At 48.0% G+C, this 22,983-nt stretch overlaps 6 protein-coding genes across 6 annotated transcripts, besides 13 other annotated features; 3 read left to right on the top strand and 3 right to left on the bottom strand.

The window, feature by feature from the left end:
- Positions 1-98: 98 nt before the first annotated feature.
- PVX_000885 (peptidyl-tRNA hydrolase, putative) lies at positions 99-1,940 on the bottom strand (the record flags this gene model as incomplete). Its single annotated transcript, XM_024731178.1, has 7 exons — positions 1,692-1,940; positions 1,358-1,527; positions 1,000-1,234; positions 647-825; positions 462-536; positions 303-354; positions 99-148 (listed from the first exon to the last, which is right to left on the bottom strand). Exons 3-7 carry the CDS (start codon positions 1,220-1,222, stop codon positions 99-101), a joined length of 579 nt encoding a protein of 192 aa, XP_024586972.1. The 5' UTR covers positions 1,223-1,234; positions 1,358-1,527; positions 1,692-1,940.
- Positions 124-147: a microsatellite.
- Positions 1,941-2,564: 624 nt separating the features above from the next.
- On the top strand, positions 2,565-4,232 carry PVX_000880 (hypothetical protein, conserved; the record flags this gene model as incomplete). Its single annotated transcript, XM_024731179.1, has 1 exon — positions 2,565-4,232. The coding sequence occupies exon 1, from the start codon at positions 2,868-2,870 to the stop codon at positions 4,230-4,232; it is 1,365 nt and encodes a 454-aa protein (XP_024586971.1). The 5' UTR covers positions 2,565-2,867.
- Positions 4,233-5,014: 782 nt separating this feature from the next.
- On the bottom strand, positions 5,015-5,341 carry PVX_000875 (hypothetical protein, conserved; the record flags this gene model as incomplete). The annotated part of the gene is made up of 1 exon (XM_024731180.1): positions 5,015-5,341. One exon carries the CDS (start codon positions 5,339-5,341, stop codon positions 5,015-5,017), a length of 327 nt encoding a protein of 108 aa, XP_024586970.1.
- A 401-nt stretch (positions 5,342-5,742) lies between these two features.
- Positions 5,743-5,774: a microsatellite.
- A 199-nt stretch (positions 5,775-5,973) lies between these two features.
- Positions 5,974-6,002: a microsatellite.
- A 152-nt stretch (positions 6,003-6,154) lies between these two features.
- Positions 6,155-6,178: a microsatellite.
- Positions 6,179-7,467: 1,289 nt separating this feature from the next.
- Positions 7,468-7,490: a microsatellite.
- Positions 7,491-7,603: 113 nt separating this feature from the next.
- On the top strand, positions 7,604-9,036 carry PVX_000870 (mitochondrial carrier protein, putative; the record flags this gene model as incomplete). Its single annotated transcript, XM_024731181.1, has 3 exons — positions 7,604-7,658; positions 7,824-8,027; positions 8,153-9,036. The coding sequence occupies 3 exons, from the start codon at positions 7,604-7,606 to the stop codon at positions 9,034-9,036; spliced, it is 1,143 nt and encodes a 380-aa protein (XP_024586969.1).
- Positions 8,021-8,078: a microsatellite.
- Positions 9,037-9,202: 166 nt separating the features above from the next.
- Positions 9,203-9,238: a microsatellite.
- Positions 9,239-9,912: 674 nt separating this feature from the next.
- Positions 9,913-9,937: a microsatellite.
- A 1,338-nt stretch (positions 9,938-11,275) lies between these two features.
- PVX_000865 (hypothetical protein, conserved) lies at positions 11,276-14,749 on the top strand (the record flags this gene model as incomplete). Its single annotated transcript, XM_024731182.1, has 1 exon — positions 11,276-14,749. The coding sequence occupies one exon, from the start codon at positions 11,276-11,278 to the stop codon at positions 14,747-14,749; it is 3,474 nt and encodes a 1,157-aa protein (XP_024586968.1).
- Positions 11,309-11,328: a microsatellite.
- Positions 14,750-14,827: 78 nt separating the features above from the next.
- Positions 14,828-14,857: a microsatellite.
- A 684-nt stretch (positions 14,858-15,541) lies between these two features.
- Positions 15,542-20,926, bottom strand: PVX_000860 (hypothetical protein, conserved; the record flags this gene model as incomplete). The annotated part of the gene is made up of 6 exons (XM_024731183.1): positions 15,542-15,610; positions 15,778-15,878; positions 15,987-16,113; positions 16,233-16,374; positions 16,661-20,639; positions 20,866-20,926. The coding sequence occupies 6 exons, from the start codon at positions 20,924-20,926 to the stop codon at positions 15,542-15,544; spliced, it is 4,479 nt and encodes a 1,492-aa protein (XP_024586967.1).
- Positions 16,352-16,567: a repeat region.
- An 837-nt stretch (positions 20,927-21,763) lies between the features above and the next one.
- Positions 21,764-21,784: a microsatellite.
- Positions 21,785-21,906: 122 nt separating this feature from the next.
- Positions 21,907-21,932: a microsatellite.
- Between the last annotated feature and the right edge of the window lie 1,051 nt (positions 21,933-22,983).

The following is a 22,983-nucleotide window of genomic DNA, read 5'->3' on the forward strand; positions in this document are numbered from 1 at the left end:
AAACGCAGGCCTTGCGTATGCGCGTATACAAATGCCACGTCATCTCTCGAACGATCTGCTAATAAACGCGTCATCACATTCACAGTGGCCGCAATTCGTTACAGCAGCTTCAGCTGCCCCGTTATCTTGTTAACAACTTCGTCGGGCACTGCAAAAAGAAAAAAAAAAAAAAAAAAGTGGAAGCCGTCTTGGAAGCGGAACGGGCAGGATAAAAGGAACACCCGTCACGCGCTTGAGCGGAAGAAAGACCCGTTTATTTCACTTCATTCATTCGTTTCATTCGTTTCCTCCTTTTTGAATACCCGGCTCGATGGCGATGACCGTTTCCGTGTTGGGCTCGATTTGCGTCCGGCCCTGAGGCGGGGGGGGAACGAGGAGGAGGCAGAGATGGGCGGGGTGCACTCACGACACGTCAAACACACTCGCGTGGGAGCACAATATGCTGCACGCTTCTCTCTTACCGCGTCGATTATTATGGACGTTATGAGGTTTTCCATTTTGGCCTTCCTTTCAATTTCGTACATCTCGTCCAAGCTCTGAAAGGTGGGGTGGATTAGAAAGTGTAAGCACAGGGGGGGTAAGACGCTAAACAAATGGCCTTTTAGGAGAGCCACCTGGAGGAGCCACTCTTCCCCCCGCGGCTTACCGATATCTTCAGGACAATCTTTTTCTGCCCGGTCTTTTTCCAAAGGTCAAAGTAGGTGAGGGTGCCTTTCCCACTTTCGCTCGCCTTCAGTCTGCTATTTCTCTTCATAATTTTCTCGTAAACAGATAGGCAGGCGTGGCAGCACTGGGAGCAGATCTTCCCCTTGTTCATTTTGATGTCTATTTGTAGAGGGGGGAGGGGGCGGCAAAATGGGCATGCGGATGAGGAGCGTGGGCATGAGAAGCGTTGGCATGTGCAGAGTGGGCATATGCAGAGTGGGCATACGCAGAGTGGGAGCTGCGCAGGGGGGGCCTGCTCCGCTCCCGCCGCCCCGGAGGCACGAAGAAACCTACCCGTCCTGACGCAGAAAACCATCTTGCAGTCACTCGTGCACATCGCGTCAAAGTTCGCGCACGCCTCCCTTATCCGCACGACATTCTGCTTCATCTGATTCATGTACTTGTAGAGAAGGCCAATTACAAATCCACACAAAAAGGTAAAGAGCAAAACGAAGACATCGTACCCCTCATTTTTGATGCTGCCCAAGTGACTGACGTTGCTGCCTGGGTTATTCATATGTTTGGAGTTCTTGCAGAAGGGTAGGAGAGAGAACGATCGGTGGTGGTGGAGGCCCTACTTACACTAACGCACACAGCATGCGGTTCGCAGTGGGCGATGCTGCTTTAAGGGTTAAGTGACTTAACTATATACCTGTATAACTTCGTAGCGATTGTTAGAGGGTGCATTCACGCGCGGAAAAGCTGCTTCTTCAGTGGAGGGGGGGCGATAATATACGCGTCAGGGTAGGCAGGCACATAGGCATACATAATCGTAGGGGTGAATTTATTTTCCTTCTTTTGGCCCTCCTGAGATGGACCCATCTGGGGAAAAAAGAAAAATGTTTTTCCTCCAAGTGCAGGACGAGTGAAGCGGTTGTGCCCCCCCCCGGCAAGGGTAACCGCTCTGCGAGTTGCTCAAGCGTTTGTGGCCGCTAAGCCGCTTAACAGATTAACCGCTAGCTGGCTTCCCCCTTTTGAGCGGTTACCTTTCGACGGCGGCCCTGCTGGCAAAACGGGAGCCCCTTTTTCCTTCGGTACCACAAATCAGCGGCGATCAGAAATCCCCTTCGCGTGGGCATCCGTACAGACGAACAATATGCCCACGTAAGCGCATTAGCGGCATCTGTTGTATACTGCATGCACGCGGTGACTGTATATGCGTAGCGCCGAAGCCTTGGGCGAAAGGGTTGGCCAGGACACTCCCCGGGTGGAACAAAAAAACTGGCAGGTCTCTCAAAAATGATTTATTTTTACGAATCGGTTTGGGGTGGAGAGAAAATTTTCAATTCAGCGTAGATGCCTCACGCGATATGTGAAGATGAAAATGCCCGCCTGTCGTGCGCATGCGCCGACAGTTAGTCTGCGTTACGAGCACTGAGAGATGGGCCGCTGCCGCGGGGGGCGAAGCTGACATGAAAGATATGCGCGCGATTGGGAGTAGCCCACGCCGCGCCGCGTCATTTTATTTCCTTTTTCCAGCCTCGCAAAAATTGCCAAAAATACCAAAATGGTTAACCGCTAATCGGTTAATCTGTTATTTTTTTTAAATTTGCCTATTTTTTTAATTTTTTCAATTTTTCCACTTTTTCTAATTTTTCCAATTTTGTTAATCTCCTCCAATTTGCCCTTTTTACGGAGAGAAAAAAGCGCGTCCCCTCGCCCGACCTGCGCAGCGGCCGCCTACAAAAGGAAGCGAGCCCATCTGTGCTCCCCGTACAATCGCGCGAGGGGCAGATACCCACGTAGAAGTACCTATTTATATGTTCGTCCCCACGTAAATACATAGCTGCGTATATTCCCCCCGCGTGGTATAGCCGCCCGTCAAAGCTGCTTCCCCCCCCCCGTACGACCTAAAACATGGAAAGTGCCTGCGAAAGGGGGCTCCGTTTGTAGACCAGAAAAGGGGATCGAGAGGAATGGGTGAAGAGAAAAAGAGACGGAAGGGGCCTCTCGCTGAAGATGCAAAGTAGATATATTCGCGAAGGTATATGCATATACGTGCCTGCGTATGAGTATACGTATGCGTATGCGCGTGCTGGTAGGCCTGTCGCACGGGACCCACGGCGCGCCGAGCACCTTGAACCCCCAAAGCATGAAAACCGCCACCCCGCGTAGGCACCCATTTTGCCAGCACCCACTCAGTACCCGATAAACGGAAAAAAATGATTTCGGAGAAGAGGAAACACGGCAAGAAGGACAGGGTCCACCGGAAGGGAAACCTGGGGGAAGGGGAGGAGGAGGCCCGGGCAACCCTCCACAACGGGGAGGATAAGGAGGACAAGAAGGAGCATAAAAGGGAACACAAAAGGGAACACAAAAGGGAGCACAAAAGGGAGCACAATAACGAGCATAATAACGAGCATATCGACCATATCGACCATGGCGATCATCTTGGCAACGACGACGACTGCGATGGACACGCCCTCTCGCCCCTAATCGAGGCACTCAACTTCTTCGAAGACAACGAGGTTAGCGAAAATGGTGAGAAGGAAAGTAAAAATAAAAAGAAGAAGAAGAAGAAAAAGAAAAACAGAGAGGACGCCCAGGAGGAGGGGGAACCCCCCCGCGCAGACGTAAACAGCCCCAGTTATGAGATGCAGGAGTGGGGCGAAGTCAAGAGGGAGGAGCACCAACTGGGTAGCCACGATGAGCAGGAGGAGGAGAGGAGGAGGCGAAAGGAGGAAAGGAGAAGACTCAAGGAGGAGAAGAAAAGGCACAAGGAGGAGAAGAAGAGGCTCAAGGAGGAGGCGACAAAGCAACCGCTTCTAGCGAAGCAGCCGCCCCTCGCGAGAAAGAAAAAAAGTGTCCGCTTCGAACACGAGGAAGTCGCGAACGAAGAAATCCTCAACTACTTCCTCCAGTCGTACAGAGACAAAATAAGCATAGAGCACGACGAGCTGTGCCAAGTAATGACCGGCAAGAAATTCTTTGACATCGAACGATTGGCGAAAAACGCCACGGAAATTACCCACCAGTCGTTGATGCTGAAGAATATTCAAAAGGAACAGAACAATTATTGCAAGCAGTGCGGGTACATTTATAACTACGACGATTACATGTACATGTATATGAAGCGTTTTAATCTGTCGAAGTGGAGGGAGACGAGTAACTGCCTCAGTGGAAGAAACCCCTATGGCCCTTTTAGTGGCGGCATGGAGAGCTCCCAATTCGATAATGAAAACTGCATTAGGTGCATTTATTGCGGAGCTATAATAGATACCATCGAAATGTATGACCATTGGAATGGAAAGGAAAGTTACATAGAATTAAATTCCTACAGAGAAAAATTCATTTTTGACAAGAATAAAAAAAGTTATTGGAAAAATAAAATCACCTCACTTGAAAAAAACGTCTCCCTTTTCAAGGAGGATCAAAATCAAGCCTATAATATTACTTATGAAAAGTGCACAGATTGCGGCAACGACTTTTTGCATTTTATTAATATACAGACGAGGAGTGCTGATGAAGGATCCACCATCATTTATTTCTGCCCCAATTGTAAGAAGCAGACGACGGTTAATAATTAGTTGCGCTACTCTTTTTGGGCAAGTTTTCCCCTTTTTGCGCAACGGCATTTACGTGCGTACTTATGTGGAGGTGCTTTTACGCTTACACGCGGTTGCACTGCTGTGTGATGCGCTTGAATGGGTATACCCACCACCATCACTACAAGCGACCATCCCCTGAATGATACCACCCCTTCGTCTTCGCGCCGAAATGCCGTGCGTTTTCTTCCCTTATGTCAAATTAGAGCAGTCCAATTTTGCAGTTGCTACCCCCGTAGCACAGTTTGTTTTTTTTTTTTGGGGGGGGAAATGCCTCCCTCAATTATGCCGCTCCACAGTGGGTGCTCCCTTACGCCGTTGAAGTGATCTGCCCTGTGCTGCCTAGCAGGTATAAACTGTTTCGTAAAATTTGTCTTCCATCCCCTTTTGCGTATCCTTGCGCTTGTTTGTTTTTTTTTCTCTCCTTTTTATTTTACCCCCCGCGCGAAACGCACCAACAATGGACAGCCGACTCGGCTTCTTCAAATCAACGTAAAAATTACTCTTCATATGGAGGCTTAACCAACTGGTATGCACACACGTACGGGTTAACTGTCTCCTTAGAAGTTTATTTGGTACGAAAAAAAAGGAAAAAAAAAAAAGGGGGTCACACAAGAGGGTGTGCTGCCCATCTTAAAGCAGTCTATTTCGTGTGGCGGCCTTACGTTCGTTTAGCTATAACTCCAGCGTCATCCGTTAGGTGTTCCTCCCCTAAAACACACAAACACAAACGCACATGGTAGTACACCCCTTTGCGGGCACCCCTACTTGTGCACATCGGCCGACTTTTCCTTCTTCTGCTTCTTCTGCGTTTTCTTCTTCTCTCGGCTCAATTTCTTTCGCACCGTGCCCCCCCTGTCCCTCCTCATTTGGTACGCACCTGTGTCTTCACTCTTTCGAATGGGAAGTACAGAAGACTCGTTGTAAAAATGGGGCCAACAATGCACCAGCTGCGTTTGCGTATATGCATGGCCATCTCCAGGGGGTATCATTTCCCGCCATGTTTTGTCCCCCAAAGGTTTTTCCCGTCTGAAAAAAATATTCTTAATGTGGCATATGGGCTTAATGTGCCTCCTCAGGTATATGCTCATTTTGGGGGGAGGGGTCTGTCTGTGTATATATGTGTATGTTTGTATTTTCACCTATAGGGAAGGCCCCTACGCTAAGGCTCTGTTTCTTCAAACAGCTGTCTCCTCGTTGCATCCGTAGAGACAACCAAGCTGGGTGTAAACGTAAACTATCCGTTGGCTGCATCCCAGACAAGGCGTCACACTACGCACTGGGGGGAGAAGGAAAACTGGCACAAAATAGCACTCTCCAGTTTGGCACTCTGCAACGAGAGCGATTGCACTGCTGGAGCTAACCGTATCATGGAAAAGCTTCAGCCAGGGAAAGCGCTTCTCCCTTTGACGAAACTGATTCAGCAAGAGGTCGCCTGTGCAATATTTCTTGTGGAGACGTAAAAGGGGCCTCCGGTCCAACACGTCACTTTAGTTTCTCTGGGCACATCAGAGCGTTGCCAAAATAAAAATAAAAAAAAAAAAAAAAAAAAAGCTACCTCACCTGACAGTTGGCTAAATTCCGACGGGTTGCGCTAAGCTGCGTCACAGAAGGGCAATTTCCTTAATCGCCTTGTTCGCCCAAATAAATACGCTCACCAGTGTACACCCATTTGCCGCAAGCCTGCCTCCTATAATTTTAACGTACATGTTTCAGTTGTGCGCGGCTGGCTAGGGTTGTGCATAGCTGGAGAAAAAAAAAAAAAACAAAAAAAACAAAAATTGTCAAAAAATTGTCAAAAATTGTCAAAATATGTCAAAAAAAAAAACGCCAACATCTGCCAACTGTGCCAAGAGGAGAAAGCAGTCACCGCGACGTGCAAGCAACCGTAGCGATAAAACTCCCGTCAGAGCTGCTGCATTTGTTTCGTATCTTTCTTTTTTTTTTTTTTTTTTTTCATTTCTCTGCCTGCTCCTTGTCGCAAATTTGAACCCCTATTTTTTGTTCATCTCTATACACTGTACAACATATTTTGCCTGCGCTGTGTACCCGTTTACGTGCGTAGGTTTCGCATGAGCGACCAAGCTTTTTTAATTTTGTAATTTGCCAGAGTACTACTCCTTCACGCGCGCAAACATTCCACGAGGCTTAAACGCACAGCCTATTCCTGCTGTTGAAAGTTTTTGCCTCCTTGTGCTATGAAAGTCTAATGGTTGTGGCCTCCCATGTAGAGAACCCTACACCACTGTTTGCATACCCATAGAATTGCCAAGGTATGCACGTGTGCATCTTGTCAGTAACTGTATCAACCCCGTTGGGATGAACTGTTGACACATGTTTACCTTTTCTCGTGTGAAGCTGTTACTACTCCTTTTTTGCTGCCCCCCCAGGTAGCTTTTTGCTTATGCACATGTACATGGAAACATACACATACACGTTTGTTTGCCAACTGGGGAGGGCAACCCTTCGTCACTTTTAAGCAGCGCGTACCTTCGTAGATTCGCTCTATCTCTCTCTCCATCTATCGCTCCACATCCCTCTTTTTTCGAATGGAAACAGATTACATTGCATAGGGAACGAAACCTACACCGATGTGGTGTACGTATGCGCACAGGAGCTTCCACCTTTGTGACGCACGTGCTTTTAGGCGCGTCCGACCCCTCGTCCATCAGAGTAAAGGAAGCACACCTACTCAGTAGGTAAAATATAAAATTTGGATTTGTTTCCTAATCCATCACGCTTACACATTTCTCGCAGAAGCGTTGCTTTAACTGCATGTATGCACATTTAAGAGGCGCTGAGTCAGTGACTATGCCTTTCACCTGCGTGTGTTTTACGCTTGGCTGATTGTTATGTACGCATATCTGCTTCTGTGCACACCAAAACGTACGTTTTATATTTACGCCGCTCTATTTGTTTTCCCCCGGCGCGCTTGTCTATAAGAAGCACCATTTTATGCACACCCGTGTGAGACTCACGAATGTTAGCTCCCTCCACACTTTTGCGTTATTTTATTCGTTGTGCCCCCGTCCCTCAATAAGTAATTTGCCCGTGTGGCGGCCTTCTAAATGGATATCCGACAAAACCAGCGTTGCACGTTATATTACATTTCCCCCACACAAATGTGCAAAAAGGACCAAGTTAGCCAAGCATGCAGTTTTAACTTACATCAGAAGGATAAGCAAAAAAATGTCAAAATTAAGCAAAGAAGAGGGCTTACATTTTTCGGCTAACTAGCAATAATATAAAAAAAAAAAAAAAAAAAAAAATTTTACCACCTGTACATGCACAAGTCAGACGAAACAGGAGAAAAAAAAAAAAAATAGCTAGCTAGCCAATTTAACGAATACAAAATGGAAAAAAGAAACATAAATGTTCAGAACATAATATACAGTAGCACAGTATCGAGTAAGTGGAATGTGAAAAGTGAAAAAGTGGAAAAGTGAAAAAGTGGAAAAGTGAAAAGTGGAAAAGTGGAAAAGTGCAAATCACGTCTAACTCCTTTTTTCCTATTAAGGAGACATATAAAAGTTGCTTCCATTTTTATGCATTTTTTTCCCCTCCCCCTTGCAGGCATTTTCGTCAGTCTCATATGCACCCCCCTGGACGTGATAAAAAATTACATCCAGTACAACAGCAACATAAATTTCGACAAGAAGTACATTTTAAAGAAAATTACCAAGAAGAACAAGAAGAGGCTGCTGAAGTTCAACTCCTTTTACTACCAGACGTTCAAAAACATATACAACAACTACGGGATTAGGGCCGTCTATAGGGGTAAGCCAAGCGCGCAGCAAACATATATATGTGTATGTATGTATGCATATGTATATATATAAATACGTATGTGTATATGTGCATACACACACCCAATCGGGTATCATCGCCTCCCCCCCCGACAGGCCTGCTCTCCACCGCAAACCTGTACATAATAAACAACAGCCTGTTTTTTTACGTGTACGAAGAGCTAAAGGAAAAGGGAATTCCGTACTACCTGAGCGCAACGATCTCGCGATTCATCTCCATCATCATAACGTCGCCGTTGGAGTTATACCGAACGAATGTCCAGGCGAACGTTTGCAACAATTACAAAGTGAGCATCCTGGACATTTTAAAGGATAAGAAAAACAGAAAAATAAAAATAAATTTTTACAAAGGAATTACCTCAACACTTATTAGGGACATCCCCTTCTCTGCCATCTACTGGTCCCTTAACGAGTACCTAGTTAGCTACATAAAAAAAGTGGACTCAGAATATGAAAAGAGAAAAAAATTTATAACAAAATTTGTATACCCATTTATATGCGGATGTTTAAGTAGCACCATAACCACTTTTCTCACCCACCCACTGGACATTATAAAAACGAATATGCAAGCGAGATGCATTGACATCATTCACAAGAGCGACTTTGACCATAGAAAGATTAAAAATTATGACTCCCACTCGAGAAACAGAGTCAGCAGCTTTTACAACATCTGTCAAAGCAATTTCTACAGTAATAAGTACCTGTACGACGTTAAGGTAAATAGCTACGCACACAACGATCACCGCAGCATACATTATAAATATGGCTCTGGAAAATACGGCTCGAACACGTATAGCTACAAATACTGCAACTATTTCAAGTTTACAAGCAATTATAATTACAACGTTTTTTCTGTCGCGAAAGTTATTTTTAAGAAGAACGGATTGCGAGGGTTTTACATTGGCATCTGTCCAAGACTGGTAAAAATTGTTCCCACCTGCGCCATCCTTTTTTCCACCTACCACTACTTTAACTATTGACTGCTGACTGTGTGGTGTGTTTTGTTTGCTTTGTGCGCATCCCTCCATGGGTGGTTCTCTCCCCGAGCATTTGTTTCGTTTGTCGTTGTGTCTACCACTCTCATTTTAAATATCAACAGATTGTTTTTTTTTGCCTTCCATTTGGCACATTTACGTAAGCAGGCATGAGCGGGCGTAAATCCGGACGCCCATGCCTTTTTTTTTATTATTTTTTTTTTTTTTTTTGTTTTTGTTAATTTAAATTATTAATTTTTAATTTTATATTATATGCGTGCGCATATATAATGGTGTGCGAAGTGTTGCACATGACGACCGCGCGATCGCCAAGAAAGGGACCTGCTCAACCTATATGGGGTTCTCTTCACCAACTGCTTTTTTTTTTGCGCCGTTTGAATTCTCTTTGGAATTTCCCCTAAAGGGGTAGCAATGGAGGGGAGAAGCACCTCGGAAAAGTAGCGCGTGATGTGCCAAAGAGTGGTTCGTTTGAAGCACAACTGTTAATCTACACACAAACACAACCCAGGTGAGAACAAATTACCATCGATCGAAGTGTAGGCCCCTCAACCAGGTCCTTCCATCATGGCGTACGACGAATTCTACAAAAATTTGCAGGCATAATGGTGTGTACTTATCAAGGGGGGGAAGGGGTATCCATCCCAACGTGTGCAAAAATTTCCCTCATGTGCATGCGTTTGTGTGTACATTCGTGTGTACCTTTTGGCGATAACTAGATGCCCATTCGGTTTTCTTCCTCCCTCAGATCCTTTTTTACCAATTTGAATTGTGGGAGGGGCCGGACAAGAAAGACGAAAAAAAAAAGCCACGCGTAGGAATTAAATGGCCACTTTAAGCTTCTACTTGTATGTTCCCTTTGGGGTAATGTCTCGTCCGGCTACAATTAACTGTTTCTTTTTTTTTTTTTTTTTTTTTCTCTACACGTGCGCATGCTAGATGCTGCGGTCGTATTGTTCGGAAAAATCTGCTCCGTTGTGTAGTGCTCTGTTGCGTTTTTTTTTTTTTGTTTTCTTCGCCCCGCCGTTGCATGCGCGCGAAAGTAAGGCCACCAAACGAACGGAGGAAAGACGAACTAAATTAATCGCAAAATGGTGAGCGACCTGGCAACACGTTCCCACGAAGTGACCAATTTGCAGCTTTCGTTTTTTCCCCTTTAGCCCTTCCTGGGTCAATCCCCAGTACGCACACACGTACGTAAATAAAATATACGAAGAAGCGCCATTTTTCCTGCATACAATTGCGCAAGCCATTTAATCCCTCCCTCGGTTGTTCCTTCACTTGGAGGTGCGAATATTTGTCCCACCGTCTGGATGCCTATCATGGGAAGGCATTCGCGTCGTCTGTCTATTTATGTACATATGTGTGTTTCCCCGAGGGTACCTACGCATAATGCGCATCTGCCTTTTGAGCAACCAGCCGAATGTGCAAAATGCACACCGTCCCGTTTAGCACAGCGATAAATTAGCCGTGATGTCTTTCCATTTTTTAATTTTTTTTTGAGAAGCGTTCATTTTTTAAGGCAAATAAAAAGGTGTGTGCGCAATAAGAAGCGCACAGGTGGGTAGGAGGCACACACACCGCTGCAAGCCAAAGCAGACGCAATCTAAGCGGTGATGCGATGATGCGGTTGTCTGAATTTTTTTTTTTTTTTTCATTTTTTCTACCCAAATTTTTGAAATTCCAATTCGTTTTGTGTGAGCCTGTTTGTCCCTAAATGGGGGTGTGTACGGAAGTGTCCACTTATATGTGCCCCTTTTTTTTTAGCTGACCACATCGTTTGGTGGTATCCTTCTTGCACGCTTCTTCACCTTAACGATGAGCACATCCGAACGTTTTTTTTTATATTTTTTTTATTTCCTGTTTTTTCGAAAGAGAGGAGGTTCAATTAACTCCTCACAAGATCGTCCCCATATCCGTGACCATCCCGCCATTTCTTCACAATAGAAAGGGTGGGGAGGGACATTCCCCTGTTCTTCCGTTTACCCCTTTTGACTCTCATATGTGTGGTAACTTTCGCACGAAATATTGTGTGCATCATCCACCGCTTGGCCTTTTTTTTTTGGGAGGACTTCTTACCGAACAGAGAAAGAAAATGTGCCGTGAGGTATCCCATTGTAGCGCATCGAGTCGGTAGACAGCGGAAGTGTTCTAGGTTACACGTTTTACGAGCTGCTCTCTGCCCGTCTGTTTTTTCTTTTTTTTTTAGAGAAGCACGCTGGACCCAATGAGCCACGAGTGGTCGGACGCCCTCGAGTGGAGAGGCAACAACAGCCTGGAAAGCGGAAGAGAAGAAGAAGAAGAAGAAGGTAAAAAAAAAAAAGCAAGTTGCTATGAACTCATAAATGATAAAATTTTCGTATACAGGTGTAACGCCTGCCTGCTGGTATTCACCTGCGTGCATTCCTTTTCAAATCACGTGGTGAGTGAAAACCACCAAATAAAACAGCTGAATTCTTTGAAGAGGGGAAAAACTTTTGGCTGCCTGAGGTGTAAGTACGTCTGTCTGAGCGTTGCCAAGATTATAAGTCATATAGAGACGTTCAATCATGGCCACAACATTTTGAGGAAAATCAAAAGGAATATGGTTTACAACGGAATTGCCTTCTGCTCATGTAGAGTCAAATGCTACACGTTTTACTCCCAAAATAAATACTGCCTCACGACTGGGGATCCCCTCCTGGCCGAGCATGAAGGCGTCCCGAATTTGCAACCGACCGGTGAAGCAGTCCCTAATTTGCAACCGACCGGTGAGGGTGGCGAAGGTGGCATGCGTCCTTACGACCAGAGTGACTCTCACCATGGTGGAGATGTGCAGTTCCTGCCGGAGGGGGGGTGGACACCTAAGGGGGGCAGCTCCCTCAGGAGGAAGACGCTGGGCTTTATCCTCAGCACCACGGGCGGGGCGGCCTCTAACGCGGCACCTAACGACGCAGATGGGGCAGCCTCTAAGGAGACGGACAGCGCAACCTCTAACGCGGCACCTAACGACGCAGATGGGGCAGCCTCTAAGGAGACGGACAGCGCAACCTCCAACGCGGCGCCCATGCCCTGCAACCAAGTGGGCGAGCAGGCGGAGCTGAGCCCCATCTGCACGGACCTGAAGAAAATAAACGACTTCAACGCAGTCCTGCTGAATTTGGAGAAGCAGGAAAAGCAGGAGAAGCAAAGGGGGCGAAACATGCAGGGCGCGGCGAACCAACAAAACGGCTGCACCACGGATGAAAGCAGAAACTTACTCTTGCACATCTACGAAAATAATTACCACTTAGACCAAATGAGCAGGAGGGATTCTTCCCACCAGGACGCTCATCAAAATGAGAAAAAATGTGATGCTTTGGACGAAACGGAAGGCCAGTTGTTTTCCCCCCCTGTTGGCTTAAATGGCGATAACGCCTTTGCTGAGAGGGAGAATGACCCCCTCAGTGGCTACCGCTTTAACCCCCTCAGTAGCTACCGCTTTAACCCCTTCGAGCAAGGCGACTTCAGCTTGTTCCCCCGGGAAGATAACACCCGTGTAGGGACACCCGGAGGGGAAGCCCCTTTTTTCACACACCAAGGGGATCATCCCCAAAGTGGGGCCAACAATCCAGACAGAAAAGATACAATCAGGACGAGCACAACCTACAGCACTTTGCATGAAGAAGGCCCCTCCCACATCAACGGGGGTAGAAGCACGAGGAACAAGTCTTCACAAAATAGGCCACCCAATTATGAACCCATTTTTAAGGACCACCACAAATGGGATCAATTTCTCAGCTCAGAAGTGGCCAATAAAATTGACCAAAATTTGGAGGGCGAAATGGACGAAGTGAAGAATTCCTTTCTACGCTCCATCCAGAACAGCGCAAAAAAGCTAGCTGCGTTAGACGCCCTATATCTGGATGAGCAGATGAAGGGAGCATCCCTTTTTTGCACTGACCCCCCTACTGCGTGTAGAAGCGGTGGAGAGAGACACACAAATGTCGGCGATGAGATAGGCACTAATAGGGAGGGAACACCCAGCGGAATGCCTCATCCGGATGAACAACAAATGGGTGGCTTCCTCAACGAGGATAAGTTCTCCCCCTCGGAAGAAGATTTAAAAAAATACTTTTGCAAAAATTTGCTCTCACACATATTTGATTATCAGCCGAGCAGCGTGGTTCCCACCATGGGGGGGTCTCAAAGGGTTGATTCTGGGGAGCCCTTCAGCGGAAAAGTGGCCAAAGCGGTAGGTAATACACACTGGGATGTGGTGACTGCCAATAATGCGCATAATATGGCCGAGCGGGAGACACCGAATAGAGGCCCCTTCACCGATATGGAGTACCTCCCCAGGGAGGGAGCAGCCGATGCAGCTCAGTACCAAACTCGACGGATCGACAGCAGTGGTTCGTTTTTGTCCCCTAAATATTGGCAATCTCAAATGGATGAAATGAATAGGGGCGATTACAATCACATGGGTGGAAAGGATAACAGGGAGGTTTCCGGGTCGTTAGTCGGAGCAACCAACCAGCTGGGTTACACGAAGCACACCGTTGGGAGAGATAAACAGCGTGGAGACCCCCACGATGCAAGTCTTTTTCCCCCAATCGGTAATGCATTAACATATATGAAGAAAAAAAGAAGTGATAATGCCACTGAGGAAAGAGAAAAAAAACACCAATTGGATTTGCTAAATTATTATCGTGTGCAGGGAGGGAGATCCCCTTATGCACATGGTGACGTCCAAAATGGGGAAGGTGGCAGATGTTACCCCCAACTGAATAAGGCCTCCCAGCATTCCAATCAGCCATATGAAGATCTCACTCCCTATCGCAAATGCTTCGGTGGGTGGGTAGCAGAAGAAAAAAATTGCAAAGGAGAGAACCCTCTTAGCAGGCATGCCGGGCCCGTTAGTTTTACTGCCAATGCGGGGGTAGCAGTGGCAAAGGGGATGCACCAGTTGGGCGCCCCCTCCCCCAGCGGGGCCAACTTCAACGAGAGACGTCTAAGCCAGCCAAGCAGACGCACCTCAGTGAGCAACCCAACTGACAACGCAGCTTCCCCCACGCAGGAGCAGATTCTCAACAGCATTTTCGAAGACCCCTGCGATGATAAAAAGATCTGCAGGACGCCCAGCGAGACGGACGCTCTAAATAAGAAAAGGCAATCCTTCATCGACGAAATTGGTGAAATTAAAAAATCGATCGAAAGGGAAAAGGAAAAGGAAAAGGGAAACGAAAAGGAAAATAATAGACCGCCCACTTTGACGCACATGGATCCTCCGTATGGACAGAGAATGACTCCTGCCATCCCTTTGCACAGCGAGAGGAGCGATTTTTTCAAAAGCGGGGTGCTGAAGAAGCCGAGTTTTTACCTTGGCAGTCGCAACAACGATGGTAGGGGTGCCTACCCGGATTTCAAGTCCATTCGGGCGAATGACCCCCGTGGGGCGGGCGCCCATTCGGGGATCCCCACTGAGGGAGGCAACTTCGGGAGCGGCCACATTCAGGGCGGCCACATTCAGGGCGGCCACATTCAGGGCGGCCACGTTCAGAGCGGTCACTTCCAGAACGGGTACTTCCAGAGCAGCCACTTAGACAGTCACTTGGACAGCCGCTTAGATAACCGCCGAGACCACTTCAGTCGCACTCACCAGGAAAGGAAGAAATCCGCGGATGGCGAATACGACCAACGTTTCAGCTCGAACCTGTCCAAATGGCAGAGAAGAAGATGACCGGGAAAGGTGTCCCCACTTGGCACGATCACCTGACGCATCCGCCTGACTCTCCATTATTTTTCTGGCAACAACTTCTGACTCGTTCTTTCCGTTACGCCGACATGTTTTTTTTTTCTTTTTTTTTCTTTTTTTTTGTTCGCTTCCCGATCATTCAGAAGGCAAGCCAAAATTTGCACATATAACTTACGTAATAACTGAGCGACCAACGCGCGATTCTTTAAGTGACAGTTAAATGTCTCAACAGTTGCACAAAAAAAAAAAGAAAAAAAAAGTGACAATATTGCACCAGTTTGTATGCTTAATTATGCGCAAAAAAGGTGAAAAAAAATTGGAAAAAAAAAAATAAAATTTCAATAAATCCAGGCAGCCAAATGGGCCTTCTTCACTTAAGCGAAAAAGCCTCAGCTGAGACGGGTGGAGGACAAAACACACAGTTCGTGGGGAAGTTCTCCGCGCGACTCGCAACATGCACATCGTTGTGCAAATAAAAACAATTGGACGGAGCCACGAATCAAGGCGGTTCATGCTACACACTGCGAACACGTCAGAATTAAAAAAAAATTTGGCCATCAAAAAAGGAGATGATAAAAAAGGGGAAGGACATATGCACCTCTGGGGGGGTTGGGGGAGGAAATTCCCCCACGAGGGGCTGACAAATCGCATGCGGGGTTAACGTTTTGAGTTAATTAAAAATGAAAAACGAGCAATGCACACCAAAAAAAAAAGGAGTGATCGGATGGGTGAGCGGCCTGATAGATGTGCGCCGCGCCGCCAGTCAAGAGTGCCACATCAGCGCACAGCTGGGTCGATTTCTGCCCGCTTTATCTGCTCCCTGATGTGGGTACACAGGATGGAGAGCTGCAGAGAAGGGGGGGAGACATAGAAAGTGGGAAGACGTGCAAATGGGCCGATAGGAAAAGGAGGGCAGATCATAAAAGAAGGTCAATACTCAACTCGAGGAGGTATCTACCCTAGACAAAGCCCTCCGCAGAGCCAAAGGTGCCCCACGCTGCAAACTCCCATACCTCCTTCGTCTTCGAAGATTGGTACATGCGGTGCATCTCCGAAACGTTGTCCAGGAATTTCTGTATGGCCTTTTTGAATTCGTTCTTGTAGTAGACGCCCTCTGCGGAAGGGGGGGGGAGGCACAGTTAGGAAGCGGGGGCGCGGTAGGTCAGCTATGAAGCGGCGTGGCTGCTTATGCCCCCATTTGCCGCTCTCCACGCAGAGGTACCCTTTTTCAGGACGAAGTGAATGAAGTCCAGCAGGCAGTCGCAAAACTTAAAGTCGTATGGGGGCGCGCAGAAGGCCAGCGTCTTGATGATGAACAGCCTGATGAGGGCCTTGTCCAGCAGGGGAACCTAACGAGGGGGGAAAAGCGGCCGAGGACTCTATAAAGGGGTGCCCCGGTACGCTGCCGAACATTTAGGCACAGGCACTACACACGTAGGGCCACCCACACGCAGACGCAGACGCTTACCATCGACTTGATGACGCCCACCACATAGCAAAACATATTTTCGAAGCGCACGAAGTAGACGAAGAACAGGACTAGGTTTTCCCGCAGCTCGACGAACTCCTCCAGGGCCTCCTCCTTCTCCACTATGTGCGTGTACAGCTCCCTGGGGGGGAAAGGCGGTGAAGAGGGGGAAGACAATGAAAAGGAGAAGTCGGCGAAAAGGAGAAGCGGGTGAAAAGGAGAAGCGGGTGAAAAGGAGAAGCGGGTGAAAAGGAGAAGCGGGTGAAAAGGAGAAGCGGGTGAAAAGGAGAAGCGGGTGAAAAGGAGAAGCGGGTGAAAAGGAGAAGCGGGTGAAAAGGAGAAGAGAAGTCATTGAAAAGGAGAAATCGGCGAAAATGCGGCGGAAACGCGGCGAGGCTTCCCCGGCGCCGCTCCACCCGCTGGCCTACTTCAAAAAATGCAGCGCGAGGTGCCGCTTCTGCGGGTACTTGTCCACGATGTACTTGAGCAGAATAAACTTGGGGTACAGCGAATTAACGCGCGAAGAATTCACATGCTCATACACATTCGTGTAGACGTATCTGTAAATGAGGGAAGCGGCCAAGTTGCTGTTCACTCGAGCCAGCAGAAGTTTGTCCTTCGTGGCGTCCGAGTAGTTCCCATGGATGATCTGGTAAATCTGATAAATTTCATTCTGGGTATATTTCAAAAATGTGTTGTAAGTTAATCTAAATTTTTGAAACAATTTGTAAAAATAATATTTTTTTTTTTTACTCGTTCGATTTATTTTTAATTTTTTTTTGCTCTTCACATTTTTAAAAACGCTGCTTCGTACTTCATCACACGACATCACTTCGGTTTTCAGTTCGAGCATATCATCTGCGGCGTTGCTCTCGTTTGAGTTGTGCGCGTCGCGACTTTTCGGGGGGGACGTTTCGCTTGCGGGGGCGTCCAGCACTGGGTCGCCAGAAGATGCGGCATCTGCATCGCCACCCTTTTGGGCTGCCTCACTCGGGGGCGGTCTCTCCTCCGCTGATCCCTCCTTCGCAGCTTCAGCAGGGCTGTCCACACCAGCCGGCTTGCAGTCCTCTTCCGCCACGTTGGAGCTTTGCTGCGCCGCCAAAACGGGTAGAGGCATTTCCCCCCTTTGGGGCTTCTCCAATTCGGTATTACCCTCTTCTTGCCTCCTCATCTTCCTGCTCGCGTGCGCAGCTTCCCCTTCAGCATCCTCTCCCATGGTATGCTTGTCCAAAGGGGGGGGCCTCTTCCCCGCCTGCACTTCTATGTCTCCCCCAGCGTAGTTGCTCCCCCTCTTTAGAATGGACTTTCTCCCCCCGGGTTCCTTTTTCACTTTGCAAAACTGTTCGTATGTTCTCTTTCCCGTGGGTTTCCCCGTTGCGCTCCCCTCATCATCGCCGCTTTCCCCCTCGTGGCTGCTCCCCCCATCATTGCCGCTTTCCCCCTCGTGGCTGCTCCCCCCCACCTCGTCGTCGTACACAGTGAAGTACGCCGCGGAGTACTTGCGCGCGTGGCGCCTCCTAAAGAGCGAAGCGTAGTAGTGGTTATAGACATACTCATAGGGAGAGTAAGTCGTCAGGAAGATGAGGACCTTCCCATACAGTTTGTAAAGATTATTCAAAAAAAGCTGACTGTTGGAGACGTATATATTTATGGTGTTATTGAGGAAGACAATATCTCTAATATGAATTAGGGGGATCTTCTCCGCATAAATATTTATCCTTAGGAACTCCCTATTGTAATTAAAATCTTCGTTTCCGTATTGAGAAGCTGATGGGAGGAGCAGCTCACTAGCTGTGTGTTTAACCCTTCCTGTCTTCACCTGAACGTCGTTATTGTCCGAATTTACATTTGATGCAAAATCGTCCGATTTGATGGAGCTATAAATTTCGTTGCTCAAGTTTCTGCTGCTTCTATTGGAGAGACTCGTTCGGCTGTCATTCATTTCGGCGCTTCCAGCTTTCCCTGCGTTCCCTTTTTGCTTCTCCCCAATGTTGAGAGAGCTCCCAAAAAGGCTATTTCCCCCAATGGAGTTTTCTCCCCTTGGGGGGGTGCCTTCACTTGGGGTGTAAACTTCCTCTCCGTTTGGGAAAAGGGGCTCTTTCTCGGATGGGCTATCAGGAAGAGGTGACCCTACAGGGGGGGTGTCCCCCCCTCGTGCGGCGGGCAAATCCCCCCGCCTGCACACCTCCTCCAAGTTGCTCCTATTGATGTTGGAGAGGTTTGAATTAAAATCTGCGTCTTCTCTGTGGTGGAGGTAGGCGGAGGGGTGGTCTTCCCCTGAGGAGGGGGAAGAAATATGCCCCTTCATACCCCTGTTGTCCACATTGGGATGATCACTCTCCCGAGCTGCTTCTCCCCCATGGGCAGCAAACAAGTAGGTCGAATCAAACAAGTAAGTCGAATCAAACAGGAGCAACTTATTCCCATTGAAAATCTTCAGCACGTTGACAATCGCATCATGCAGGCTGACCATGTCTGAGTGGTTTATATCCATGCACCCCCTATGTCTGGCCATATATATATTTCGAAAGGTACCATATAAGGTGCTATAATTGTGTACGTTATTAATTTTGAAGGTCAAGAAGGCGATGCTCACTTCGTTCTCTACCACCCTCTGGAAATAATTGTTGCAAATTTTGTGCAAATTCACATCCTTATATAAAATGTAGAGACAAAGGAACTGGGACAGCCTCCGCATGCTTCTGTCGTTGTTATTCCTATACATGTACTCTAGAATCATCTGCGCATAAATATAGGAATTCTCGCTAACACAAATATTTTTGCATATCCTGAAGACCGCCTCTTCCTCTTCTGGTTCTTCCAAAACGAGGAACTTTTGAATCTCCTCACTTACGCGTAGAGTAAACACGTTGAAGTTACTCGTGTAGGTGGCTATGCTGCTGCTCTCCTCATCGTCGCAGTAGTATTTGTTAATGTAATCTTCATATAGGCAGGAAAGGAAGGGGTCTAAATATCTGTCTTCATACAGCTTCAGTATCTCCTTCACCACATGCTTGCTGCTCAGCACCTTCCAGTAGAAGGGGGGGGGCTTCCACGCGTACATGTCTCTGTACTCGTCCATGAACTTTAGCAGCTTCCCCGTTTCGTATTTCGTCGCCAGGAAGTCGCACAGCGCTTTGTACAGGTGCTGCAGGTGGCTCTCCTCCCGGGATTCGCGGCGTTCGCAGTGTTTGCGGCGTTCGGGGCGTTCGAAGGGTCGCTGCTGCTGCCGCTGCGAACGTCGCTGCTGGCGCCGCTGTAGGCGCTTCTCTTCACGCCTGGCTGCGCCCCTGCCTGCACGTCCTTCGCCCCCCTCACTTGGGCCCCCCCCTCGCTCACCACGAACACGGTGGTCCTTCCCGGGGGAGACCCGCACCTGCCCATGGAGGGGGTCATGCAAAGCGGCATGGCTCCCCGTTCCTAGCTCTCCGTTCACCCCTAGCTCCCTGTCTACCCCTTTTACACCATAACATTTGCGCCTTCGCTTTAGGTGAGCATTTCGCTTCGCTGGGTGGGCCGCCCTGATGCGCTTCTCCCCATGGAGGTGCTTCTCCACATCTGGATGCTTCCCCCTCTTTGGGTGCTTCCCCCCACTCGGGTCCTCCTCATCGGTGCAGATCCACCGGTAGGCATTATCAAAACGGTCGAGCACCAGCACATCTTCCCCTTGGGCGGTTCCCCCATTGCCGTCGTTTGGCGAAAGGAAGAAATTGCTATAGTAGCAAAAGAGGTAGTTAACATACTTATTTTTGGCTTCCAATTTGTGAATGGCTTTTTTCCCTTCCCCTTTTTGTTGCCCTCCCGCACAATTCTGTAAATTGCGAGCCCTCTTCACTTGGGTAATTTTCCGCACCAATTTGTAGACTTTCTTCCTTGCGTCCATTTCCCTTTTTTCTTCCTCCTTGTCACTCTTCCCTTGCTTGTTCATAAGGTAGTCCAGGTCGTTTAGGTACTCGGTTAGGGTTAGGCACAGCCAGGAGTAGCCCACGTAGTTCTCTATCAGTTTGTTCAGCAGCAGCCTGTTTATATTTTTCACTATTATGAAATCCTCGTCTTCAAATTCGTAGTTAAGCGTCGCTTCGCTTTCTCCGGGGGGGGCATTCCTCCAGGGGGCCATTGCCGCCTGACCCGTTGGCGTGCCATTTGCAGCCTGACATGTTGGCGTGCCATTTGCAGCCTGACATGTTGGCGCGCCATTTGCAGCCTGACATGTTGGCGCGCCATTTGCCGCTTTACCCCCCTGCGGCCTTTGGCTGGCTTTCGCCTTGGCCGCCCTCTCGTAGCTTCGCACAAACTCGAAGTTGTCATTCTTCACGCAGAAGAAGAGGTAGGAGCAGACCCTTTTCAAAGTGGGAAATATGTCGTCGTCCAGAATTGCGTCCGTCTGTTTTAGGAAGTCGATTCCCTCTGCGGGGGTAGGGGGTAGCAAAGAGAGAATGCTAAGCAGGCTACAAACCGGGGGGGGGCGCAGCGCGGATTACACTCCACATGCACTCACGCACACCCTTAACAATATGTGCACCCTCTGCTCATGGTTCGCAAAAAGGCAGACTGCGGAAGGCACGCCGCCTAAACGGACCGCCCCTCTACCCCCGCTGAGACGGAGGTGTCGAACGAATCGCCAAATGCTTACCTTTAAACTGCTCGAAGGAGCAGTTGCTTAGTCCGATGCAGCTTTTCTTCTTCCGCTTCATGGTGGCATCTTTTTGGTGCTCATCAGATGTTTTGCGCTTCAATTTGGCTGCAAATTTGTTGCAATTTTATTTCAATTTCGCTGCAAAGCGGTTACTGGGGTGCAGCCACCTACGGTACAGTGGCCCAAAGGAGTTGTCTTTTCTCCCCCAAGGAACAACAGCACGGTGACATTATATTTTTCCTCTATGCGTTTGCGTGCTACTGGTCAGTTGAATCCAAACGGTTGCGGCGATTTCACGTGGGTGCCTTCATACATATGTGTGCGTACGCATGGGGAGGCCATCGCCGGACGTTTTAAAAGGAATGCACTCTACCCCCGAATGGCTACCAAAGTGGCACACCTTTTTGGGAGAAATTAATTTGGCCAACACTGCGCTATGCATACGTTGGGCTGGCAATGTACACACAAGGGGGAGGAGGGTATATCAAAATGGTCAACACACATGTAGGGTACATACAAAAGGGGATAACCACTTCGCTACGGATAACCCTGTCCGTATGCCCCCCAAGTAGATCGCTTCACCGCCTACCAAGTGACGCGCGGCATACGGTGCTACACAAACAGGGCAGAGGCACCGGGGTGGGGAAAAACATCCAACCCTTTTAAATGCAGCAAATAAAACGAAACAAACTTGGGAAAAAAAAAAAAAAAAGTAAAGCGGCAAAGGCCACTTGCCAACATTGTTTAAGTGTAAAGTTCACACCAAAGAGGGGCACAAAATGCACGAGAGCATTTTTAATTTTTCCCCTCCCCAGGCGCGCCGCTCAGCGCATGCGCGGTTTTAGAACGTTTGCGTAGTTTGGCACTTCCCCACTGGCCGCGTGGAATACTCCGCCAATTGGCATATTCTCCAGGTGCACATTTAAAAAAAAAAAAAAAAAAAAAGGACGCCAAAATGTCCACCAGGAAATACACCCCCAAAAGAAGTTGGAGGCAATTTTCCTTTTATCCAATTTGCACATAAAACGCAAGATGGAAAGTGTGGCCGAAAGAATGCTAAGGGAAGGAAAAAAAAAAAAAAAAAAAAAAAGAACGAATGAACGAAAACGCGCGCGTTAATTTAGCCTAAATGGGAGAAAACACTATTTGGCATTTTTTTCCACTCTGCATACCCATTCAGCATTTTTTTTTTTTTTACAAAATTGGATGTGTACGCAGAGGGAAATTTGTTGAACGCAAAATCGCGAACGGGAAAGTTATCACCCCTCCGTTTGGCCGCCTTTTTTCCACTTGGCGGCTGAGCCGTTTCGTCACACTGTCGCTACGCCATTTCGCAGCTTCGCCGCATCGCCGCTTTACCGCTTTACCGCGTTGTCATTTGTTTCTCCGCCTGTCCACTTGGGCCGCAGAGAAATACCGCGCACATGGCCACGTGCTGACCGACTGGCAACCCTTTTAACTTCTTGTGGCCTCTCGAAATACCGTCACCACCTCGATTTCCTGTCACGAAAAAGGGGAAGGGGCATTTCCTGAGGGACGCAACCGGGCGAACATGTTTCCCCCCCGATTTGGTCCCTCTCCCTCTACTTTCAAGTGACGCATGCGCGTCGTCAAACGGGCAGTTTTGCCCCCCCAACATACATCCACCAACATACATCCATCCAACTGTTTCACTTTCGATTAACACGTGCATGTGCACACACATTTGTATGTATGCCGTATGCTCACGTCCCTTTGCGTATGCGCCAGTATGTACACACCCTTTTAAAACGTAATGGCAATGCCGTTTTGTTTCCCCGTTAATGTGTCAATTTTTTTCTTCTTCTCAACTTGCTATTTTGTGTAACTGCTCTGCTTCGTCGAATCGTTGGGGCCACCGCTTTTTGTTTCCATTTGGAAGTTCACCACGGATTATCTGCGTGTCCGTTCGTCGGTGTGCCGTCAACCTTCTTTTTTTTGCTTGTCAAAGAAAGGGCACTTTTTTTTCGATTCTTTTCTATTTTTTTTTGATTTTTTTTTGGATTTTTTTTCCAACTTTGTAAACGGTGAAAAGGCTTTACCTATGTGCACGCTGAATCACCCAGGTGTAAGCACCCCACACACACGCGTTTGCCA

This window comes from Plasmodium vivax, chromosome 3, assembly GCF_000002415.2.
Source record: "Plasmodium vivax chromosome 3, whole genome shotgun sequence".
NCBI classification, from domain to species: Eukaryota; Apicomplexa; class Aconoidasida; order Haemosporida; family Plasmodiidae; genus Plasmodium; species Plasmodium vivax.